At 41.7% G+C, this 22,544-nt stretch overlaps 1 protein-coding gene across 6 annotated transcripts in view; it reads right to left on the reverse strand.

The window, feature by feature from the left end:
- Nucleotides 1-5,117: 5,117 nt before the first annotated feature.
- Nucleotides 5,118-22,544, reverse strand: part of CRY1 (cryptochrome circadian regulator 1) — a 35,346-nt gene continuing 17,919 nt past the window's right edge. For 3 of the 6 annotated variants that reach the window (XM_035126916.3, XM_088676734.1, XM_088676735.1), the window contains exons 3-14: nt 21,684-21,826; nt 20,195-20,379; nt 18,210-18,298; nt 17,379-17,519; nt 16,970-17,281; nt 13,431-13,582; nt 13,131-13,333; nt 12,303-12,392; nt 10,046-10,141; nt 9,049-9,123; nt 8,860-8,967; nt 5,118-5,792 (exon numbers count right to left, since the gene is read on the reverse strand). In XM_035126916.3, coding sequence (XP_034982807.1) covers nt 8,864-8,967; nt 9,049-9,123; nt 10,046-10,141; nt 12,303-12,392; nt 13,131-13,333; nt 13,431-13,582; nt 16,970-17,281; nt 17,379-17,519; nt 18,210-18,298; nt 20,195-20,379; nt 21,684-21,826 — 1,590 coding nt within the window. In that variant the 3' untranslated portion in view covers nt 5,118-5,792; nt 8,860-8,863. The remainder of the gene's footprint in view (nt 5,793-8,859; nt 8,968-9,048; nt 9,124-10,045; nt 10,142-12,302; nt 12,393-13,130; nt 13,334-13,430; nt 13,583-16,969; nt 17,282-17,378; nt 17,520-18,209; nt 18,299-20,194; nt 20,380-21,683; nt 21,827-22,544) is intronic. The other 3 variants (XM_088676733.1, XM_035126919.3, XM_035126918.3) reach the window with 3 other exon arrangements.

The following is a 22,544-nucleotide window of genomic DNA, read 5'->3' on the forward strand; positions in this document are numbered from 1 at the left end:
TACACCTTTCACTGATCTACATGGCTGGACATGCATTACAATTCGTACCCCTAGCCCCAAGGAGTCAGAGGGACCTCCTGAGCAGTAAAGGGTGGGGTGGGGTGGCTGCTAGAGGGAGGAGGGAGGAAATTCTCCTTCCACGACTTCCATGTTCAGGTAAGTATCTGATCACTGCATGCAGCTCTCCAATACAGTATGTGTGCGAAAGCCTAAATTCCCTGGATCAGGGTGACTGTATCTTGCTGCAGAAAGTTGTGTGTCTTCAGTGAAATCTAGACTGCTTTGATTAATAATTGATCATAAAAAGAGAGAACTTTCTCACTGATCTGAGGAGCCTCAAGTAAATGAAACAAATGATATGGCTGCAAGTCTGAGCATTGCTCTTAAAAGAAGAACCCATAGGACACTGCCTTATATCAACTTAGACTACAGTGGAACCTCGGGTTGCGGACGTAATCCATGACGGAGGCATGTCCACAACCCACAGCATTTGCATCCTGAAGCGCCACGTCTGCGCTGGCGCTTGCGTGATTTGGCGCTTCTGCGCATGCGGCGAAACCCGAAGGAACCCATTCCGGTACTTCCGGGTTTCCCGCGGTCCGCAACCTGAAAACACGTAACCTGAAGCGTCCATAACATGAGGTATGACTGTATTGATCCATCTAGCTCAGTATGATCAGCATTGATTGGCAGCACCTGCCCAGGGTTTCAGAAAAAGGGATATTCCCCACCCCACATGAAGATGCTAGGGATTGAATCAGGAGCCTCCTGCATGCAAGGAAGATGCTGCATCACTGAATTATGGCCTCATCTAGAGAAACCATACTGCCCACACTGGGACAGCAGCACCAACTTGGAGGGTTCCATCTTGGAAGTGAGGAAGTATAGAGTAGACAACAGCAGAGAAATAGGATGTGCCACTGCTGCTCTTCCCCAAATTGTTAGGGCAACTTTGATTACTGCCCCCTTTGCTTGCTGCAAACATGGATGGGGAACCTGTGACCCTCCACCAACCCTACTGGCCATTTTAATTCATTCCGCTTCCTACCTAACACAGCAACTTCTCTGAGTCTCTCTGTTATCTACTGTTCACTTTCATTGGCCTGGGCAATGGGCATTGCCAAATAAGTATGTCATAGAACGGCCTTCCTTGATCTTGGGCAACCAAAATTTGTTGGACTACAACCTCCATTATCCTCAGCTGGTATAGACAATGATTTTGTATTCAAAGCAAACATTGGAAATAGATAATTTAAATCAAATAAAATCTACTGCCATGGCCCCTGTGTCAACCTGAAGTCCATGTGAGCTGGACCTTGGCTGCTATGAGTTAATGTAAAACATCTCTCAAATACCATTCGCAGCTAAGATTTTGAACAATAAGTGAGATTGTGGTCCTAATTAGAGGGGACTGATAAGAGTGAATAAGCACACCGTTATCTTATGCTCAACTTTGATACCACATGACCGCAACTGCTTTTATGTTTTTGGTTTGGTTTTTTCTTTTTTAGCCTTTTGAGTGAAGGAGTTAATTACAGGGAAAGTATATTCATTTTCTTCAATTAATGAAATCTGTATGGATTTTAATTATGAAAATCTTAAGAGTTTTACTTGGCCAGAGGGGCCTATCAGAATTACTCAGCCTCCTCTATCTAGCTATAGAGTCATTAGCACATATTAGAGATAATGATGGAAGGAGGGATGCTTACTGTGTGTAGCTGATGATATTCTTGCATCCTCTGTCCTGCATAAATGAATTGGGTGGTCAACAGCTGCCAGACAGTGCAACCCAAGACATGTCTGATCAAAAGTAAGTCCCACTGAGTTCGATAGGGCTCACACTCCCAGGTAAGTCAATTATTCCAGCCTTTAATTTTGCAAAGGCAAATATTACAGTCTTCTGCTTTTTAGTAAAGGTAAAGGGGCCCCTGACCATTAGGTCCAGTCGCAGACTCTGGGGTTGCAGCGCTCATCTCGCTTTACTGGCCGAGGGAGCTTCCGGGTCATGTGGCCAGCATGACTAAGCCGCTTCTGGCGAACCACAGCAGCACACGGAAACGCTGTTTACCTTCCCATTGGCGTGCTACCTATTTATCTACTTGCAATTTGATGTGCTTTTGAACTGCTAGGTTGGCAAGAGCAGGGACCAGGTAACAGGATCTCACCCCGTCGCGGGGATTCGAACCGCCGACCTTCTAATCAGCAAGCCCTACACTCAGTGGTTTAACCCATAACTAAATCCAATGGATGTTTGCTAAACATTTTCAGCATCAAAGCTAAATGCCGAACCATTCACTGTACTATTTTAAGCCTCTGCTAGTGTAATTGGGAACACTTGGAAATTTCACAAGCTCCCCACTGTGTGTTGCCATCATCCCAGGCTTCACCTGTTTTAAGCGGCCATTACAAAACGTTACTCATCTCTTATTACCTTCCATAATCAATATGATGAAGCACCATCTCGCAGCACCAAAGAAAAGCATCTGTGTATCCATGATCCAGCCCTTTGCTTTTATTCTCCTTGTGCACAGTGAGCAATGAATAAGGCAATGGGGAAACCAGGACCTGGTAGCACAATAGGAATCAGATCAGCATAAGGCAGGACACTGGTTTTTGTTTTAGGTTGGGAGCTGCTACTGCTTTAAGAGTATGTGAGTTTTCAGATTCATGCATGCAGTGGGTGTTTTTTTAGTGTCCATGTGTTGCCTTCATCAAAAGGCCATTCCTTATTTTCCCTCCATCATTTAATCAGTACTTGCTGTTTTTGTTTGACTTCAGATATTCTGTGTCAATGGTAAATGTCAATTAAACGGGAAATATGGGACTGTATTTTCAAGAGAACAGTGGGTGGATGTTGTACAGAACCTCATGCATGAACACCAGAGTACCCTGTAATCCAGCTTCTATTCCTCTTTAAAGTCTGAAACCTGAAATTGTTACCTACAAAATGAGACTACAGCATGCGTGTTATGAAACTGCTTGCTAAATTGGTCACTTGTAAGGTCTTGTCAAAAGGTGAGAACTTCACCACTTCCCTTGATTTCCGCTTCAGGATTAGCATATAGCTCAGGATGCTACAGACTTTCAAAGAGCTGCATCTTGACTGTTCATTCAAATTTGTAGGTAGCAGGGAGGCGCATAGAATGCTGGGAACAAATGAGACCTGAGGGAGGAGAGAAAAAGTGTCTAGACATTAGAAAGAACAAAAGTGAGTGGAGGGAAGCTGTCAAAAGCTGCTATTTGAAGAGCAACAGTTAACTGACACTTGCCACACAATCAACAATTGTTTTGCTCCCCCCTCCCCATCTTTTCCCCTTCTGTGTTGTGTCTGTTAATTTAACTGTAAGGCCAAAGGCAGCTTGCTAATTTTTTTTGCAAGTCACTTGAGATCCCTTTCTGGCTGAAAAGCGGGGCAAAAATGTATTAAAACAAATTATAAAGAACGGTTCACATTATAATAAGGGATTTCTCTCTAGGTGGGTCCCTCTCCAAGCGTCAACTCTTTATCAAATTAGCAGGTCCAGGATGTAAGTGTTGATCCAATTGCATGTACGGTGTGCAATTACTTATAGGGATGCACAAGGGCCCTTTCAGTAGAATAAACTACTACTGTGCAGAACAGAAAACACTTTCTGGCTTACAATTTAAGAATGGTTTAAAAAAACACTTCCCCACACTGCAAGACAGATGGGGGGGGGGGAATTGCGGTTCTCAGAAATAAAGTGTTTCCTTCTGTGGCACTCATTCTTGTTTATATTAAAGATGAAAGCAGGCTTTCACACTCCCTTCAAAAAGGTAGCCATTGACCATCAAATGCACTCTTTCGCTCTTCACAAGAGATGAACTGAAGTTACTCTCTGAATCTAGATTATGGAGCACTGGCTGAGCATATTGTTTGTATACTGTTTACAAAAGTGCTGGCTATCCCAGAGATGCATGAGGTGAAGGGAGAAAAAATCATACTTGAGCTCTTGGAGCACCCTCTATAGGTCAATTTGACAACAGAGGTTTGATTTTTTTTTTGATTTTTTTTTTAAAAAAGCTTGATTACTCTTTCAACATTCAGATTAACAAATTCATTGGATTTTTATTATTCCCAAAGATTTATATGGATAGTAATAAACCATAAATAATGCTTTCATATGAACCATTTCTCTAGAACTGGTGTAAGTAGTTGCAACCAGACAAAATGGTTGCAAAACTATTGCATTCAAGTGTTTTCCTGGGAGTCCTCCATGTTTCAAGACCTGGGCTGCAGTGTTTTTTCTAACTTTAATTGCAATTGCAGTGCCAGCCTCTCATGTGGGAACTGGGAAAGTGGTATTAACTCACCTTGCATGGAGGAGTGGAACTGTGAAGCAGTTGGTGGCAGAGAAAAGCTCCACCTTTCTATGATGTTTGCTCTATATTTTATGGTTGCACTTCGCTGCACTGCTGTCCGTTAAATTCAAAAAAATCAGCTACTTGGGAATGGCATACCAGATTTAGGCCTAGTTCCCTGTTCCCTACTATAGAACTAACCAGCAGCATTTCAACTCGCATTGCTACTATTTTATTTCCTGTAATATGTTACCTATTCCCAGAAATTGAACAGGCAATGTTTGTCCTTTTCTTTTTATATCTTGTTTAATTTCTTTGTGTGCTAAAGCACATATTTACTACTAAAAACCAGAACAAGTACTGGCACTGCAGGATAGTAATGTAGAAGATAGCATTGGCACAAATATGGAACCAGGGATAAAATTGCTTCCAGATGCATGCAGAAAAGCAATGCAGAGGGACTCATTGTGAAAGGAATAACAGGAACTACTACCCTGATAAGAGGCAAAATATCAGAAGTAAACATAAGTTCAGTAACTGGACTTCTGGAGCACTGTGAGAGTTGCTTTAAGTACACACTTTTGTCAATAAAGAATTAGCTATCAGATATGTGCCTTCCTTGGCTGTGGGTGCCTAGGACAATAGCTAGTGAGGGTGAGTAAACTCTGCAAATGCTATTTGAAGCTATAAAATTCTATAAACACAAGGTATAAGCAATTCAAAACTTGTATGCTAGCACTTCTTAGAAACTGTATTGACTAGACCAATACAAAATCTGCTCAAAAACAAGACGTAAATGAAACAACCTGTATATACATTTTTATTAACAAGGGCATCCTCACTGTGATTGAACAAGGCAGTGGGAAATACAAGGACAGAACATCAGACATGACAACTTCATAGTTTAACAAAATATTGGCATATGAGACTTATATACAGCTGTATTTTCATAGAGTAACATCTCTATCATATTTTATACACAGACATATAAGAGCTGACCATTTTGAAAAGACAGTTTGGTTCATAAAGGGGTCAAAAATCCTGCCCCGAATCTGAAAATATTAAATCTAAAAATGATCATCATTGTCTGGACACTTTCCATTTTATATCCATCAAAGTAAAGCCTTTTCTGAAAGCCATACATGAAATATCAAAAATATATTGATGAGTCTATCACTAATCATGAACGCTTATATTTACAGTAAGTTACCAAATTCATCACCAAATGCTCTATTTACAAATCTCTATTTCCCCTTTGTGAGTCATTAAAAGTTTAAAAACCATAGAAATACCAGTTAGAAACAATGCATTAAAAAACATACTTGTTTACAACCATTCAGACTGTGTGAAAATAAATGTATGCAAATGCACATTTTAATATAAATACTCTCACAAAAACTTTTAATTCCAATATGAAGTGAAATAATTTTGCCCTGAAATTTTAGGGTGTGGATCCTTCTCTTTCAGCAAAGCTGCAAGACAAAAATGAATCAGTCCATTAGGAATTAATTCTCAATAAATATTATGTTTTCTCTTTCTGAAATTTGTTGCCATACCTTGCATACATTTTAATATTTGTTAATATATGTTTTTTATATGTAATGAACCACATTTTCTGCATACATTGTTTGTTCATAATTTAATTAAATGACTGGTTCATCACTTGCATAAGTTGTGCTGCATGTAAGGTGCCATAAGACTACAATGCGTAGCTTCTTGCTAGCAGTGGAAGTCCAAACAAAAGAGTGTGGTGATTTGGGAATTTCAGAACATAAGTAAGTGATGTCCAGAGCACTGTCTAATCCTGTTATGTTCAATGAGTTGTGGACAAGGTGCTTGGATGAGTCAGGGTGACCAGGGAGGTGATTAATGCCTCCTTGTGTGAGGGAGTGGTCCCTGACAGCTTGAAGGAAGCAGTGGTAAAACCACTCAAGTAATGTAGTTAATTACTGCTGTTACCAACCTCCCCTTCTTGGGCAAGGTTATTGAACGAGTGGTCGCAGACCAGATCTAGGCACTCTTGGAGGAAACAAATTTTCTAGATCCATTTCAATCGCGGTTTAGGCCCAGTTTTGGTGCGGAATTTAGCTGTCAGGTTGTTCAAGAGAACAAGATGGTTTGAGCATATAACACCAGCCTTGACCCGACTACAGTGGCTGTCAATTAATTTATGGGCCCAATTCAAAGCGCTAGTTTTGACCTATAAAGTCGTAAACAGCTCAAGGCCACAATACCTCAAAGACTGCCTCTCCCCGTATGATCTGACCCAGACCCTGCAGTAATCACCTGAGGCCCTTCTTCATCTGCCTCCTACACAAGAGGTCTGGAGGTGGCAACACAAGAATGAGTCCTTTATGAGGTGGCTCCCCACTTATCAAATGCTCTCACTAGGGAGGCTTCCGTGGCACTTTTTTTGTTACATATCTTTAGGCTCCAAGCAAAAACATTCCTCTTCTCCCAGGCCTTTGACTAATTAAATGATCTGTGGTCTTTTAAATTTCGGGGGGGGGGATTATGTGTATTATATGTTTATCATTATTATGCTATATATTTTTGTGCTTTATATTGTAAACAGCCCTGTCAAAAAAATAACACAAGCTTTAAAAATAAAAACTGTCCATAGACATACATGCATGGCAAACTACCAATGAAATTGCATGCATGTTTGCTGAGGAATAAGCCCCCCTGAGTTGAACTGGATGTACTCCCAGGTAAGTGTGTGATGGATTGCAGCCAAATATTTGCTGTGAAAGCTGAGTAGGTAAAAAATATTTCCAAATATAATGGACAGCTACAGAATGCATTTTTTGTGTTTTTAAGAAGAGCAGACTGGTCTTTTTTCCAATCTTCACTTGTGTAAGCTACCAAATTATACATGATCCACACAATGCTATGTTAAACTTTCAGTAACTCACAAAAGTAAAGTTTTTCTAGAAGCCTAGAGATAATATGACAAAATTAGCCATAAGATCTTGATCTATAAGTCTATCTTAGGAACACAGAAAGTTGCCTTATACTTGGAGCACTGGTCATCTTGCTCAGTATTGCTTACAGACTGGCAGCCGCTTTTCACGGTTTCTCTCCTAGCTCTACCTGGAGATGTCAGATTGAACTTGGGACCTGCTGTATACAAAGTAGATACTCTCCCACTGAGCTATAGCCCTACAACCTTTGGTGTGCCTCAAAGTGTAAAATAAAGGAGGGAGTCAATAAAACTTGAACAGAATATAAATAGTGCTGAGCAAATAGATGGCTGTTTTTATATCTTGTAAATTAGTCAAGAAGCTGCTGATTGAGACAAAGGAGTGTGTAGAGTGGCAAAATGGATTGAATTTGATGGAAGCACAATGTTAAGTAAAGTCTGACAATATGTTTATCCATAATACCAATATGGCATATTTCAGATCACAATGCCACAATATTTTAAACAGAACTCAGAAATGAGGTGACACATCAAAACATAATTGCTGGAGCAATTCTTCATACTTACAATAAATATTTCAGGCATACAGAGAAAAATACAGCAAAATAAACTGTTCTACCCTTCTATGTCAGCTGATAATACTCAGCAGTTATATGAATATTGAGGGTTATTTTTATGGTCATCATAGCAAGATAGGTGAGATTTCCCAACTATGTGGATGTTTAAGTAATTTGTTGTGCAGAAAAATTTTCTGTTAACTGCTCCAAATCCTGCTCCACAGCAGCAGAAGAAAACACATGGCCCCAGCTATTCTAAACAGGCTAGAACAGAGTAACTGCTTCAGTACAAAATATGCTTCAGAGCAGGCATGGCTACTTATTCTAAATGCACACTTCATAGGCCTACTGATGCACATTTGCACCAACATAAAGACGTGCAAGAACTACAGAAAAATATTGCAGCCAACCTAGATAAATCTATGTGCAGTGTTTACACTGGGTATGCATTTAGATATTATCTCTAAAGGGGGAGAGCAGAACATGAATATTTGTAGGGGTGCAGATTCGAAGCTGCCAACAGGACAGTATCTTAGACCTGCTGCAGCTTAGGGAGGAAAAAAACAAGTTGCAGGAAGGACAACTGTATAATGCAACGGTAATAAATGAAAGGAAACTTCCACTTTCTCAGTATAAAAACTATGCATAAGATCATAAGAATGAGTGGAGTCAAATAAAACAAAATCCTTCCCTCTTCCCCGCTCAAAGAAAGTTACACAAATACCTGATGACTGAAGTGGATGGTTATCATCACTCAGCAAGCTCAAAAAATAGGCAAAGCTAATGCACAGTTTTAAGGGTTGGGGGCAAGTTAAGGTAAAGGAGCAGAACTGGCAATACAAGTCATATGGTATTCCCATGCAACTGCTAAAAGCATAAACTGAATGTCAGGACTCTTGGCCACTGCCACACAGGATGTTAGGTTCAATGATATTTGGTCCACTCCTCTAATGGAAGCTATGTTCTTAACCATTCAGGAGGCATGTTTAGTTTTTCCTTCTGACATCAGCATGTGGTTTTCTATCATTAATAACTTCCTTCAGAGTTCTTATTTTTTACCCAATTAATTACTGCTTTGTCGCTGGACTTTGGGACCAATGCTCTGAGTTTCCTCTTCTGGATTTGGACGTTTCCCAGTGCACACTCCAGCAACAAGAGATGCTCTTCCTGCAAATTGAAACCAAAGACCTACTTTAAGAATCTATTTGAGTTTCAGATAATGCCATCACACATGTTTAGAGAACTTACCTTGCTGAATTAAGTGTGTTTTCTGGCCTTCCCCATGAGCGTAATGCAAAATACCACTCCCTTGAGGGTAACCTGCTAAAAACACATTAAAATATTTTTGAAATGTGTAAAAGATCTGCAATATTTCTGATCAAAGTTCTAGAAATTCTTCATACAATTATAATACATTTTAATGTAAGTGCCACCAATTGGGCTGTCAAATGTGTAAGCTACGTAGATCTTAAAAGGTAGTTGTTTAGGCTTGGTGAATACATAGGGAAATCTAAAGATTAGTCTTGTTGCAGGTCATGTTGCAGCCCATGCCCTTGGCCCCAAGGAATAGCTTTTGGCTGTGTGCATACCTAAGAGGCAAAAATTTTGAAGTCCTATGTGTGCCTACTTTACTTCCTCTCCACCTTTGCAGCTGGGATCTGTGGTTAACTTGCATAGCGGAAAATGGTAGAACTCCAGCATATGGGTGGATAAATAATGACAGAACTATCTCACTTTCTCTGAAGCCAGTGAGACTTCAGTGCTTAATTATTCAGGCATACATAGCTCTCTCTAAATGACAACCTGTATGATTGCTGGCAATGCAATGGAAATCCCACTTGAGGAGGTCTCATTTATTTTCTAGAATTCTTCCTCTTACACCTTGGTCCTCAACAACACACTTACACAGAGGGTAGCCGGGGAATTGGTACTAAAAGCATCTGAAACTTTGTAGGGGTGGGTGGGAGATAAACTTTTCTTTGATTTACAAACTCTGATGCTGCAGCATAAAGTTCTCTTGACTTTATTTTGGTTCTTCTTGGAGAGGGCCAGATATTTTTGCTCAGATACATTCACTTAAAGAAGGTTTAAAAGGAACCTGTCTTATAGAGACAAGGTGTACATAATTACAGGCGGCATGGCAGGAAACCCCTCCTTCCCCCTGTTCAATTGGTATAATCCAAAGTATTGGAATAAGTAAGACTTCTGAGGAATTTAATGCAAAACAGAAGCAATGTTGTCTTACCTTGCTGCTGAATTCCACTAGTTCCTGTATGAGATTCTCCTAAGGTACATGTTTGAACACTTCCTGTATGGGCTTCATTTGTTCCCATTTGAGATCCTGGAAGAACACAAATCTGCATGGTTAACTCTACTCATTTAACAGGTTTCCTATCAATAGTTAATTTGCACAGTCACAATAAAATTAATTTCTGACTAGACTGTCAATTCGTTTATGATCCTGCCTGAAAGAAGCATTTATTCCTTTCCCATTCAAGAAATTAGACTTTCTGGTCAGTCCCCCAAACTATTTTTGTTTGGTTTTAAAGATTATAATCTGAAAGCTATGAGAACCTCTTCAGCATGTGAAATACTAAACAGCCTGAGCTGCTTATGTGTATTTGTGTGCTAGTTACATAGCCCATTTTCTTAACCAAATCCATGTGCAATCTCTACTTTCGCATTGGACAGGAATCTAAGTACATGCAAACAATGATTTGCAAGTACTTTCCTCTTGGTTCAAAGTAACCAAGATAGAAAAGGCCTTAATCCCGATTTTTAAATACTGTATTGTAGAACTACATCTGCATATTATTTTGAAAAGAACTATTAAATATTTAGTCATCACAACTGCATTTTATAATATTATTAATATATATCCTATCAATATTAATATATACATATTACATACTCAGATGTAAACACTAAGAAAGTTGAAGAGTTCCCCTTTTGTAGTGGAAAGGACCTTTACCTGCAACTGGGTATCAGTATAATGGATGCTGTGCAAATAAAATGAAAACACTGCATTTCACCTTTCTGTTTTTTTAAGACTATTAGTGTTGTGTTGGAGTTCTTTTAACCTTTTATGGTTATGTACTTTATTGGAAACTACTAATTTAAACTGCTTTCAGTGTGCATGTTATTTGTGAAAATGCAGTAATTGACAATTGGCTAATTGTGTTCCAGTCCAGGTACTGAGATAAGAGGCATGATGCTCCCTCAAAAGTTGTGGAGCGAATTAAACCCTTTCCCATCTGTAGTCTGTATGTAGATGTCCACTTTACCTATTAACTGAGTGATCTATATATATATAAAAATGTAAAAATCGTGAAAGTGCGTGTTCCACTTTTCTCCGTAACCGCTTGACCGAACGTCCTGAAATTTTGACACAACGATCCAGGTCACTCCCTGGGCATTGTTGGAAAAGAAAATCCCTCAAATCTCACACCTGGGCAGGTATAAACCTGGTTTTCCACCAAGTCAAACAACGCCCTCAAGTGGCGTTATTCCCTCAGCTCCTCCTCCTACACCCCCTCCCTTCCTGTGAAATCTACGCCACACCCACAAACCAAATAATGACATCATCAACCAAGCAACTGAAACCACCAAGGCTGCCATTATCAGACCCCTAGGCCCTGTCAGGCTGCTAAGCCCCCACTAGGCCCGGGGAGGGGGATAACCCACAGCAACCCACTTGGGGGCACGGCAAGGGGTTTCTACTTTAAAATTTAGTGGGCGCTGTGTCACATGCGAGGCTCTGGCGGCCATTTTAAGTAAGGGCAGTCATGCCCCTTTTAACTTATGCTTTATACCAGGCATCCCCAAACTGCGGCCCTCCAGATGTTTTGGCCTACAACTCCCATGATTCCCAGCTAGCAGGACCAGTGGTCAGGGAAGATGGGAATTGTAGTCGGGGGGGGGGAGAGGGCAAGCGCATGGATCGCAGGCCGCAGCATGTTGTTTTATGTAGCCCCCTGCCAGGCCGCCCGGGGGGGGGTGATAACCCACAGCAACGCACTTGGGGGCACGGCAAGTGTTTTTACTTTAAAATTTAGCACCACTACCCCCCCAAAATCCCCACCAAATAACCACAAGACAAAAATAAATACCATCCTTCAAAACGTCATGATACACACCGGTCACGGAGGGGGGGAGGACAAACAGAATAGATCATGGATCGGAACACGTGGGGGCAGTCACAAGGATTAGCCACAACGTGCCACACCCACAAACCCCGCCTCCGCCACGAGATCCTGTAAAACAGGGGGACTCTGAGGCTCAGTGGGATCTGAAGGGGGCCTATTACCCTCCATTTGACAGACTAATGCACACCAACGTGTGCAGGGCCAGCTAGTTATGAATAATAATGGCCATATGCTGTTGAAGTTCTAGTTTCGGAAAATTGGTAAGATAGATTTGCTGAACAATACAATGTCATTGGAGTCTTAAGTAGATTTTACTGCTTTCTATTTCCCAGCCTACTTTTATTAGGTAGAACTTACCACTGGCATGAAGGGTTTCCCCTGGTGAATATCCCATTAGGCCACTATTTCCATTCCCATTTCCATTTGAAGGCACTGATGCAAGCAGACCTAATCAAAACAAAATACATTAGCATCAGAATGAAGAACATGCATTTTTGTTTAGTCACTATCTTTTCCAATCCTGCTCATGGGCTTCCTGTATTTCATCCAAAATGAAAATTAGGTCCTCCAAGAAACAGATCATAGAAGGAAATTACATGGATTGGCAGTATTGTTAAATATATGAATGTACATCCAGGCTAGTCTGAATTTGAATACAAGGATTTTAAAAATGCAGGAACTGGAGGGGGGGCTGCAAAGGCAGCACCAAGATCAGTATCTGGAAAGTATGTAAAAGCAGCAAATTCTCCTTTCATATGGATGTTCATTCACTCTTTCTAGACAGAAGAATGCAATGGGCTGTATCCAACTAAGTTGGACACTTACTATGACCAACAATGGATCCAACTTCGTTTTCAAAAAAAGCTAATCCAATGGATAATTGGATTGAAAAATTTCAATTTGCATCTGGTCAAGTCATCCTCAGAGTACTCTCATCAAATCAATTGATTTGAGTTATGTAATTCCATTGCTTCCAATACTCAGAGTATACCTTATCTGGATACAACCCTTTATATAGTGGTTCACAAAATTTAACCCAACAGTTCAACATAAAACAGTTGACATGAATGAAATGCACAAGAGAAACAGTCTTTCATTTGCCAATCTTTTCAATCACCTAGTTACACTCATTTTGCCTGGGCCCTGTGGCTATTCAAGTACAGAAATAAAAACATTTTACCATACCTAATCCTCTGTATCGTGATAGTTGCTGGTAGATTTGTTTCATCCTTTCAATGTTCAAACGACTTGCCTCAGCATGATTTACCATTGGTTTAGGGTAATTCACTCCTATTACACATTTTGCAACCTTCTGGACACCCTCGGGGGCATTCCAAGGATCATAGATGTACTTTGCAGGAAACCCCCTGAGTACAGGCAGATAGCGTCTTATAAATAAAAGAAGAAAAAGTTTAAGTCAGAGTCCTTTATGGAACAGCTTGTTTAACCCTTTAATTTTACTAATAATTGACAATGGTACTTAACCTGATATAGTCCCCATTAGGGTCAGTTCTTCTGCCAAAGCCCACAGGGCAATAGCAATGGAAAAATTGCTGGAAGAAGGAGCTACAGGACAGCCACATCCAACTGCCTGCATTCACACTCCAGTCAGCATCCAGGAGCAATTCTTCAAATACCTTTAAAACAAACACTTTGTTAGCCCAAACACTTTTTCAGAAATACTTTTTCAATGATGTACAATTCTGAAGCATTAAAACAAAGCCATCAGAGTCATGGCTGCTAAAATGACTATGATGAGTTACATAAAACTCCTACTCTTGGCATAATGCAGAGGAAGGTATACTGTAAATTCTTGTTCCAAATCCCTGTTGAGGCAAGGCATATGAGAACACACACAGCAGAGCCCAACAGAATTCCAAACTCTGCTTAATCAGCAGTCATAGTTTTATCTAGATGAATTCGTCTGCACCAGAAGCACAATGTGGCTCATATACATACGGTAAACTTAGACTAAAAATGAGAAACAAAACTAAGGAGATCTTAAGGTAGGCACCACTGCAAAAGGAGATCTAAGGGATCCTAGGCTGTTCTGCTGGCCTGGACACTGTTGCCTGCTCACCTGGCTTAGATATAAGATACATACTGTACTGAACTAACGTGAACATAATAGGTTTGTTCAGTTCCTTGAAAGCAAGGCAGTAGTGGGAGATGCTGCCCCTTCGCTAGAATCTTAACTTAAGCAACTGCTCATATTGTTGCAGCTATGAAGACAGTCCACAGCATGGGTCCCGACTACGGCCCGCGGGCCGGATGCGGCCCAATTGGCCTGCCAATCCGGCCCGCGAAAGGTCTGGGGATCAGCATGGCCATCCTGCACTTAAAAAAAAAAAATTTAAGCAGAGAGTCAAGCCGAGCGCCATTTTTCCCCCTTCGTCGCCATTTCCCCCCTCTCCTTCATCGTGGCTGGCCAGTAGCAGCCAATCAAAAAGTCGAAGTGCTTCAGGCCCCAGCCAATGGGTGCGCAGCAGCTGCACGTGTGCAGGAGGAAGGGGGCTGTGCTAAGTTGGCTGATCGCCATTTTCAGCAGCCGCTTCTTGCCAGAGCAGAGCCAGCCGGAGAAACCCCTTTCTTTGCTGCCGCTCCACCCTTCGCCGCAAGCAGCCCCTGCTGCAAGACACAGGTGTGTGTGTGTGTGTTTTAAGTATTTTTATTTTGGGTTGTCCCAGCAGCGTTACTTGCCCCGTTCCGCTCTCGCCTCCACCGCCGCCGCTGCCTCAGAGGCGCAGCCATCCCAGCGGCATCCCCCCTCCTGCCTGCCTGCCAGCCTCTATTGTCCGAGGGGGAGGGCGCGCCGGGGGCGGCAGTTCCGGGAGAAGCCCACCATGCGCCTTAGGAATAAAGCGGCTACCTTTTTACATCTGCCTGCCCAGACGGGACTCTTCCTGGGCTTTTGGCGCTTTCTCGGCCGGGTGGGGGGGATGAGCCCAGGCAGCTGCCAACCGCGGGCGGCTGCAGCCCCAGTCCCGGTCGGGCTGCCGTTAGCCGCAGCCCCGGCCCCATCGCTTCCTTCCTGAGCCGGGCTGGCCCGATCCACCGCTTGAGGAGGAATTGGCCTGGGCTGCCTGCCCGCCGCCGCCACTGCCGCCGCCGCCCTGATGGCCCCCTCCGCCGCCTCCCTCCTCCACCTCCCCCCATCGCCGCTGCTCCGCCGCGCTGCCGCCGGAGCCGGGATGGCCCGATCCGCCGCTTGAGGAGGAGTTGGCCTGGGCTGCCTGCCCGCCGCCGCCGCCGCCGCCCTGATGGCCCCCTCCGCCGCCTCCCCCCATCGCCGCTGCTCAGCCGCGCTGCCGCTCCCGCCGCCGGAACCGGGCTGGCCTGATCCGCCGCTTGAGGAGGAGTTGGCCTGGGCCGCCTGCCCACCCCAGCCACTGCCGCGGCCGCCCTGATGGCCCCCTCCGCCCCCTCCCCCCATCGCCACCGCTCAGCCGTGCTGCCGCTCCCGCCGCCGGAGCCGGGCTGGCCCGATCCGCCGCTTGAGGAGGAGTTGGCCTGGGCCGCCTGCCCGCCGCCGCCACTGCCACAGCCGCCTCCCCCCTCCAGCAGAACTCTCTGTTCTTAAATTAAGCCACAGTGAACTTTAGCTGAAATAATGCAATCGATTTTAGTCCTTCCACCCCAGAAGTATGCCACCTGTAATTGTATGGAGTTATTTTCCTATTTTCTAAAGCTGAATGACATTGGCCTTGATCACATATCACTGAGTAAGCTGGAGCTAGGTCTGCATGCATGATCCAGTCCACCAAGCCTTCCAGATTGACCTGTCAGCCCCCAACCCAATTTACTAGGATTGTTCTTGGGGGGGGGCACCAAAACATGGAGAGTCAAGCAAAGACTGTGGTGGTGTGGTTATCCTTCCTAAGTGCTAGCCAGCCCCCAATTCAATTAACCACCAGTAAATTTGGGGCAAAACTAAACAAACAAATCAAAGCCCCTCAACCAGACAGTGTTCTATCCCACCCTGTGGTAACAGCCCTACTAACTCCTGTGTGGATCCAGAAATGGCTACATATTACACAGAATCCTCCATAGCCACTGTCCCCAAATGTGCTCCAAGCATGACTGGTGAGAGGGAGAATGATAATGGACTTGCAAAGACATGTGGATAGCACCTTGGAGTAAGGTTTTTGCTTTTTGAAGGACTTCCTGCCTTTTCAGGGTTGCTGCTGGGGAAGGTTGGTGCTGCTTCTTACTAGACGTGGCTATCTCTGGTTTGCAGAAGAACAAAAGCAAAAAGTGTTGTTTTATTTCAAATACTATTTTGTGTTGATTAAAATCATTATTTTAAATTTAAATATTGTATTGTTTTCCTGTTTTTTGTGCACCAAATGCAATATGTTCAATGTGCATAGGATTTCGGCTCCCCACCCCACCCCCCAAAAATACAGTCCGGCCCAGCACAGGGTCTGAGGGCGGTGGACCGGCCCCCGGCTGAAAAAGTTTGGGGACCCCTGGTCCACAGGATCGTGGTATTATTCTTAACAGCTTTAGAGCTGTGCATTTGTGTTTGAGGGAGGGGGCAGTGTAAAGAAAAGGAAAATTCACATAGGAAGCTTTGAGGGTGGCATGTAATAATGTCTGTTTTCCACTAGATGATGCTATTTAGCTAGCCTTGCTTAAGTTATATAATAAGTAGCACACCGTGTTCACTGTTTTTTTAAGGGGATATAAATTCCACTCTAAAGGCCTAGCAATATCTACTGTTACAGTATAATCCTAAGCATGTTTACTCAGAAGTAAATTCCATCATCAGTGGGATTTAGGACTGCCTTCTCCGAGTATTTATTCAAAGAATGGGATAAATACCATGGTCTAATACCATTATATATAATGAACAGAAAAGCCAACGATACAGCACTAGATACAATATATTCTGTATAAAAAGGTTGTGTAGTAAAAGCTGCCTGAAATTTAGAAATATCTGCATAACTAAAATATCAAACTGAAATCTTAAAATGCCAATACAAAAGAAAAATCATCATCAATTAAGGAACAAAGAAGTGTACCTTCATCCCTTCTTCCCAACTAATCCACAGATCGCCTCGAGTCAAGAAGCATGCTACAGCATGCCTGGCCAAGTGGTGGATCCAGCCTTCCTGACGTAGCTGGGTCATAATAGCATCAATCCATGGGAATCCTGTCCTGCCCTCTGCCCATTTTGCCAAAGCCTCAGGATTCCTGTCCCATGGAATCTGCACACATATGGGATTGCCTTCCATTTTATCAAAGCGTGGATTATTAGTGGCTGCTGTGTAGAAGAATTCACGCCACAACAACTGGCCATAGAGGGAAAGAGGAGGAGAGCTGTTCTTTTTTACCTGAAATGATAGCATAATTAGTTATTCATTTTTTTTAACAAAAGTTTTATTTTATTATTAAATGAGTATTTGACAGTTCACGTTTGCTGGTTCATACCTTTTTGTATAAGTCTGTTAACTTGAAGTAAAACAGGCGGCAGGACAAACAGCCAAATCTTAGGTAAGGACTAAGTCCCGTGGGACTTGCAAGAAGAGAATTTGCATTCATTCGTGGTCGTTCAAAGTTCGCTACCCAAGCCTTAAGGAAAATGAAACGGTTATGTACATTTTTCATTTAGGTTTTCCCCCCCCCTTAAAATCACTTTTTTAAAAAAAGGAAACTTGGCAACAGCTAACAGCACACCTAGATTTCAGAATCTGGAACCACTGACATTTACCAGCTTCAGTTTGTTTAACTGTGAATTCTAGAAGCAACAATTGCTCTCCAATCAAAAGGTACTGAGAAAAGGTGAGCTCTATTTGAAAATACAGCAAAAATACAATACTGACTCCTCCCTCAAGGGCCATATGCTTGAGCCAGTTAATAAAGGCATAAACAAGTAGCTGGGTTATGTTTCTTTAGAAGAGTTAACAAGAATATTTGGAAGATCACCTCTACAAAGGAGATATATTTCACTCCTCCCCACCTGCTTTTTGGGTAGGTGTGAAAGAGCTTTTTATTTCAGTTCATCTTTCTGGGAAATGGTGGGTACAATTTAAATTGTTTGTCTGTTGGCCTACTTTGTTCTATGCTGCTCTTTGTCTTTTAATATTTAATATTTTGATGCTATTTTAAGAGTTTTTGTACCAAACTTTAGCCTTCATGGGACGATGTTGTGTTTTGAAAGGTAGCATAGAAATCCTCAGATTCTACAGTCAGTACCTTTTTATCTCTGTACAAGGTATTAAACCACCATTAACTGATGTGTGTTAAGGCTAGTGAATGTACCTTTCTTTCCAAATGTCTTTCCAATCTTGTAAGAGCTTCTGTTTCTCCACCTGGCCAAACAGCAGAAGGCAATCCATCCGTATCAAAACCTGTAAGATAAAATAATTATAAATATAGCAGCCAAACAATTTTGTCAAGAATGTAATTTTCCCAAGTGAGAAATTGTTTGCTAGCATGTCAATGCTAAGAATCAAGGATAACAAAGGGGGAAATATCCAAATACTACAAGCTTTTAGGTTCCAAAAAGATTCAAAAGATGTGCATGGTTTCAAAAGTGCTATATATTTACCCACCAAATTCATAAAAATCTTCTATTTCCTTTCCTAATTACCAGACAAGTGGCTATATCCTTAAGTACCCTTCAACATATGGAATGATTCCTTCCATTTGCGGATATAGTGGTACCTTGGAAGTCAAATGGAATCTGTTCCAGAAGTCCATTCGATTTCCAAATTGTTTGGAAACCAAGGCGCAGCTTCTGATTGGTTGGAGGAAGCTCCTGCAGCCAATTGGAAGCCATGTTGGATGTTCGGGTTCCAAAGAACGTTCCCAAACCAGAACACTCACTTCCGGGTTTGCGGCGCTTGGAAGCCAAAATGTGTGAGTTGCAAGGCGTTCGCCAACCAAGGTAGGACTGTACTCTCTGAATACCACAGGTCTCTGCTGATGTGGGGAAAGAAGGTGATTCCCCATCTCCCTTCAGCTGTTTTTCAACACACTACCCAAGGGTCTCTTAACTCTCCAAAGCTGGTTTACAGGGTGCAGAAATCTACAAAAATCACACCACCACCCCACCACTATTAGAGGTCTCTGTTGGATAAAATGGGCTTCTGAAAATAGAGGGGCACCACTGAACACAACCCAAAATGTTACTCCTGTGTCTGAAATGTTTGCTGTAATGCAGTAATGTCTAACAACAGAGAGCAGTTTTCATTTAGTAATAAAACAGCTTCCCTTAGAATTTTTAAGGATAAACAATAGCAATCAACTTCACATATTTTGAATAGATTACTTTTTAAACACATTCTCTTGTTATTTTTAATTGTTTTAGCTGTTTGTTATATTTTGTACATCTCCTTAAGATGGATGTGGAAGGTGATTAATAACAATATTTTTAAATTCGTCATCTCATTGCTATGCGGGAAAATGCTTATATCCATATGGATATAGCATTAATAAAAGTAGTAGTAGTACTAAGAGCTGTTCGACAGTGGAACAGACTCCCTTGGAAGGTGGTGGACTCTCTTTCACTGGAGGTTCTTAAGCAGAGGTTGGATGGCCATCTGTTATGGATGCACTGCATAGCAGTGGGTTGGCCTAGATGACCCTCAGGATCCCTTCCACCTCAATTCTATGATTGCTAAATACAGAATTTATAATTGGCCTCTAATACCCATGCACCTAGATTTATATCCTTTGACCAAATGTTTGTATTTAACTGAAATAAAAAGTATGTGATCCCCTACAAAGTCTTACAGGATACTAGAGATTTCTTGTCAAACAAACCAGGTCTATTTTCTGTTATAATCAAAGTTTTCTTAAGTCAATGGTTGTAAGTCAATAAAGTGTTACTATCCTCTGAAGAGAGAATATTCATTCTTATTGTAAAAGTTACTAGCTTTAAACACTCCACCTTGAATATGGTACTGGGATAATAAATTAAGTGTATTGGGGAAAATGCTTGACATTCTCTTGACATTCAAACTGTGAATTAATTTAAGGATATTTCTATCAACATGTGATACTACCTAACCAACATCATTTGCTCATAATTATTCTTCAAATCAGCTACTGTATCCTACATTGTCAGGGATTTATAATCCTTTTGGTCACAGGTTGAAGAAAAACCAGGGACAGACTTTTTGTTTGCAGCCCTGATTTTCAATTTTCTACAAATAAACACAGACAGTACAACAGAAGGGCCATTAAAAATACTGGCATTTATTTTTGTAGTGTGGGAATATTAATTAAGTTTCTTGGATTACCTAGTTCGTCCAAAGATGGAACACCGTATTTTTCATCATGGTCATCAGAAACTGGAGTGGTACACTTTGACATTACTTCCACAGTAATAGTTTCTACAGGCATCTCCAATGGCTCCATTCGACTTATTAGTGTCTGGAATCTCTTATAGGTAAGGGGTGGCTGTCCTCCATTTAATTCTATAATCCTAAAAACATGGAAGAAAAACTTAATTTAAGGTAATGTTGTTACAAAACACTAGGGAACTGCATATTTTTCTTACCTGTGACATGAATTCTCTTATATCTACAAATAACAGTCCCGTTTGGGACACGGGTGGCGCTGTGGGTTAAAGCACAGAGCCTAGGGCTTGCCAATCAGAAGATCAGCGGTTCGAATCCCCACGACAGGGTGAGCTCCCATTGGTCCCTGCTCCTGCCAACCGAGCAGTTTGAAAGCACGTCAAAGTGTAAGTAGGTAATTAGGTATCGCTCTGGTGGGAAGGTAAACGGCGTTTCTGTGCACTGCTCTGGTTCACCAGAAGCGGCTTAGTCATGCTGGCCACATGACCTGGAAGCTGTCACTGGCTCCCTCGGCCAGTAAAGCGAGATGAGCACTGCTAACCCCAGAGTCGATCACGACTGGACCTGATGGTCAGGGGTCCCTTTACCTTTAACAGTCCCATTATATTGCAATAACAGAGCTCATATTCCTTATCAAATGTCCACAGAAAAGCCTAAAGAGACAACCACTGTAGTTGTATTAGACTGAAAGTGTAAGCATTACCACCCAGGCAAATAACTGACCTATGAATTAATGATAGAAATAATTTAGACAATATTTATAAAAAGGTGACAAGAAAACTAGTGAAAGCTATACACTGCAGCTTTCATCTGGAATGAAGAGCCAATTTTGGCCTGCAATGCCATTTTCCAGAGACCATGTCCACCTATTCATCGGCTGATGCCTCTCATGAGGTCAGCTGACTGGTGAAAGTGCAGAGTCCAAGGGTTTTCTCCCCCCGGCAGCCGAAGTTTCCCATAAAGTACCTTCTTTGCTCCTCTCCCTATCAGGTGATTGAGAGGGGAGGAAAATCTATATTTTGGTAGCATTGCAAGACTTAGGCCATCCAACCTTTGCAAAAGAAAGTAGCTTGGTGTCCATGCACTGCTTTCAAAGGGCAGCTTTTGGGGCAGCTTTATTTCCTCCCCAACTGGAAATTATTATTATTTTTTGTGAATATTGGGTATTCCAAGATGCGATAAATAAATAGAACACACTTTCCACACTTTGAAAACACTGGTAAGTTAACTGCCAAATTTGCTTGGTATGGAACCAAATCATTATGTTACAATATTTATGAAGCAATACATTCCTAAATAGGAAAATATTCATGGAAAATAGTATGGTAATGATTTTTTCCACAACATTGCTAAAACTTATATATATTGCATATTATGTTAACATTAAGCTTATCTTTCTCATTTTAAATTCACAAAACTATTAACTTACTTATCTAGGTCATATAAAGTATGTGAAATTCGTACAATGACTTCCACTCCTGCTTCACTAGCCAACTTCTTGATTGCTGCATCTCTCTCCTTCCCAAATGGCTCAGAGTCATACTCAATAGAAAGTTTTGTAATGTTCCACTCCTGCAGTTTTGAAAAAGGGTTAAAAGGATAGTTGTTTCAGATCATGGAGAAATAGGGATAACATATATGAACATTAATACAGTCAAACCAAAAACACAAGTGGCCAACTGTATACATTAGCAAATGGCTCAGTCATACTCAATAGAAAGTTTTGTAATGTTCCACTCCTGCAGTTTTGAAAAAGGGTTAAAAGGATAGTTTTTTTCAGATCATGGAGAAATAGGAATAACATATATGAACATTAATACAGTCAAACCAAAAACACAAGTGGCCAACTGTATACAGTAGCATATGGACAGCCCTCCAAAAATCTTAATTTCTGCAACTGTAGTTGGCTGCACAGAATATGTGAGCCAAGAGTTCTGCCATGAAAGATTTCAGCTAACTGAAGTAGTATCTATAGCTCCCTCCTCTCAGGAAGCTATAGCTGTAACAGCATAGGCTTGCAGAAAAATGAACATCTATCCCAAATGCAGTCTCAAAGGCCTTAAGAGTACTTTAACAACTATAGTCCTAATATTCACTTTTTCAGCCACTGCCTGAAAAGACTAACTGATCAGATGCATAATCCAGATTAACAGGATCATTAATATAAGCAGGCCTTTCCTCTTTCATAAGTCTGTTTGCACATACTCTACCTTTGTTTCACTTGAAAAATATCTACCAATTTTTGACAACTTTGTAGGAAGAACAAAAGAGAAAGGAATGAGCAGATACA

This window comes from Zootoca vivipara, chromosome 9 (genome assembly GCF_965207765.1).
Source record: "Zootoca vivipara chromosome 9, rZooViv2.hap1.1, whole genome shotgun sequence".
Classification (NCBI taxonomy): domain Eukaryota; kingdom Metazoa; phylum Chordata; class Lepidosauria; order Squamata; family Lacertidae; genus Zootoca; species Zootoca vivipara.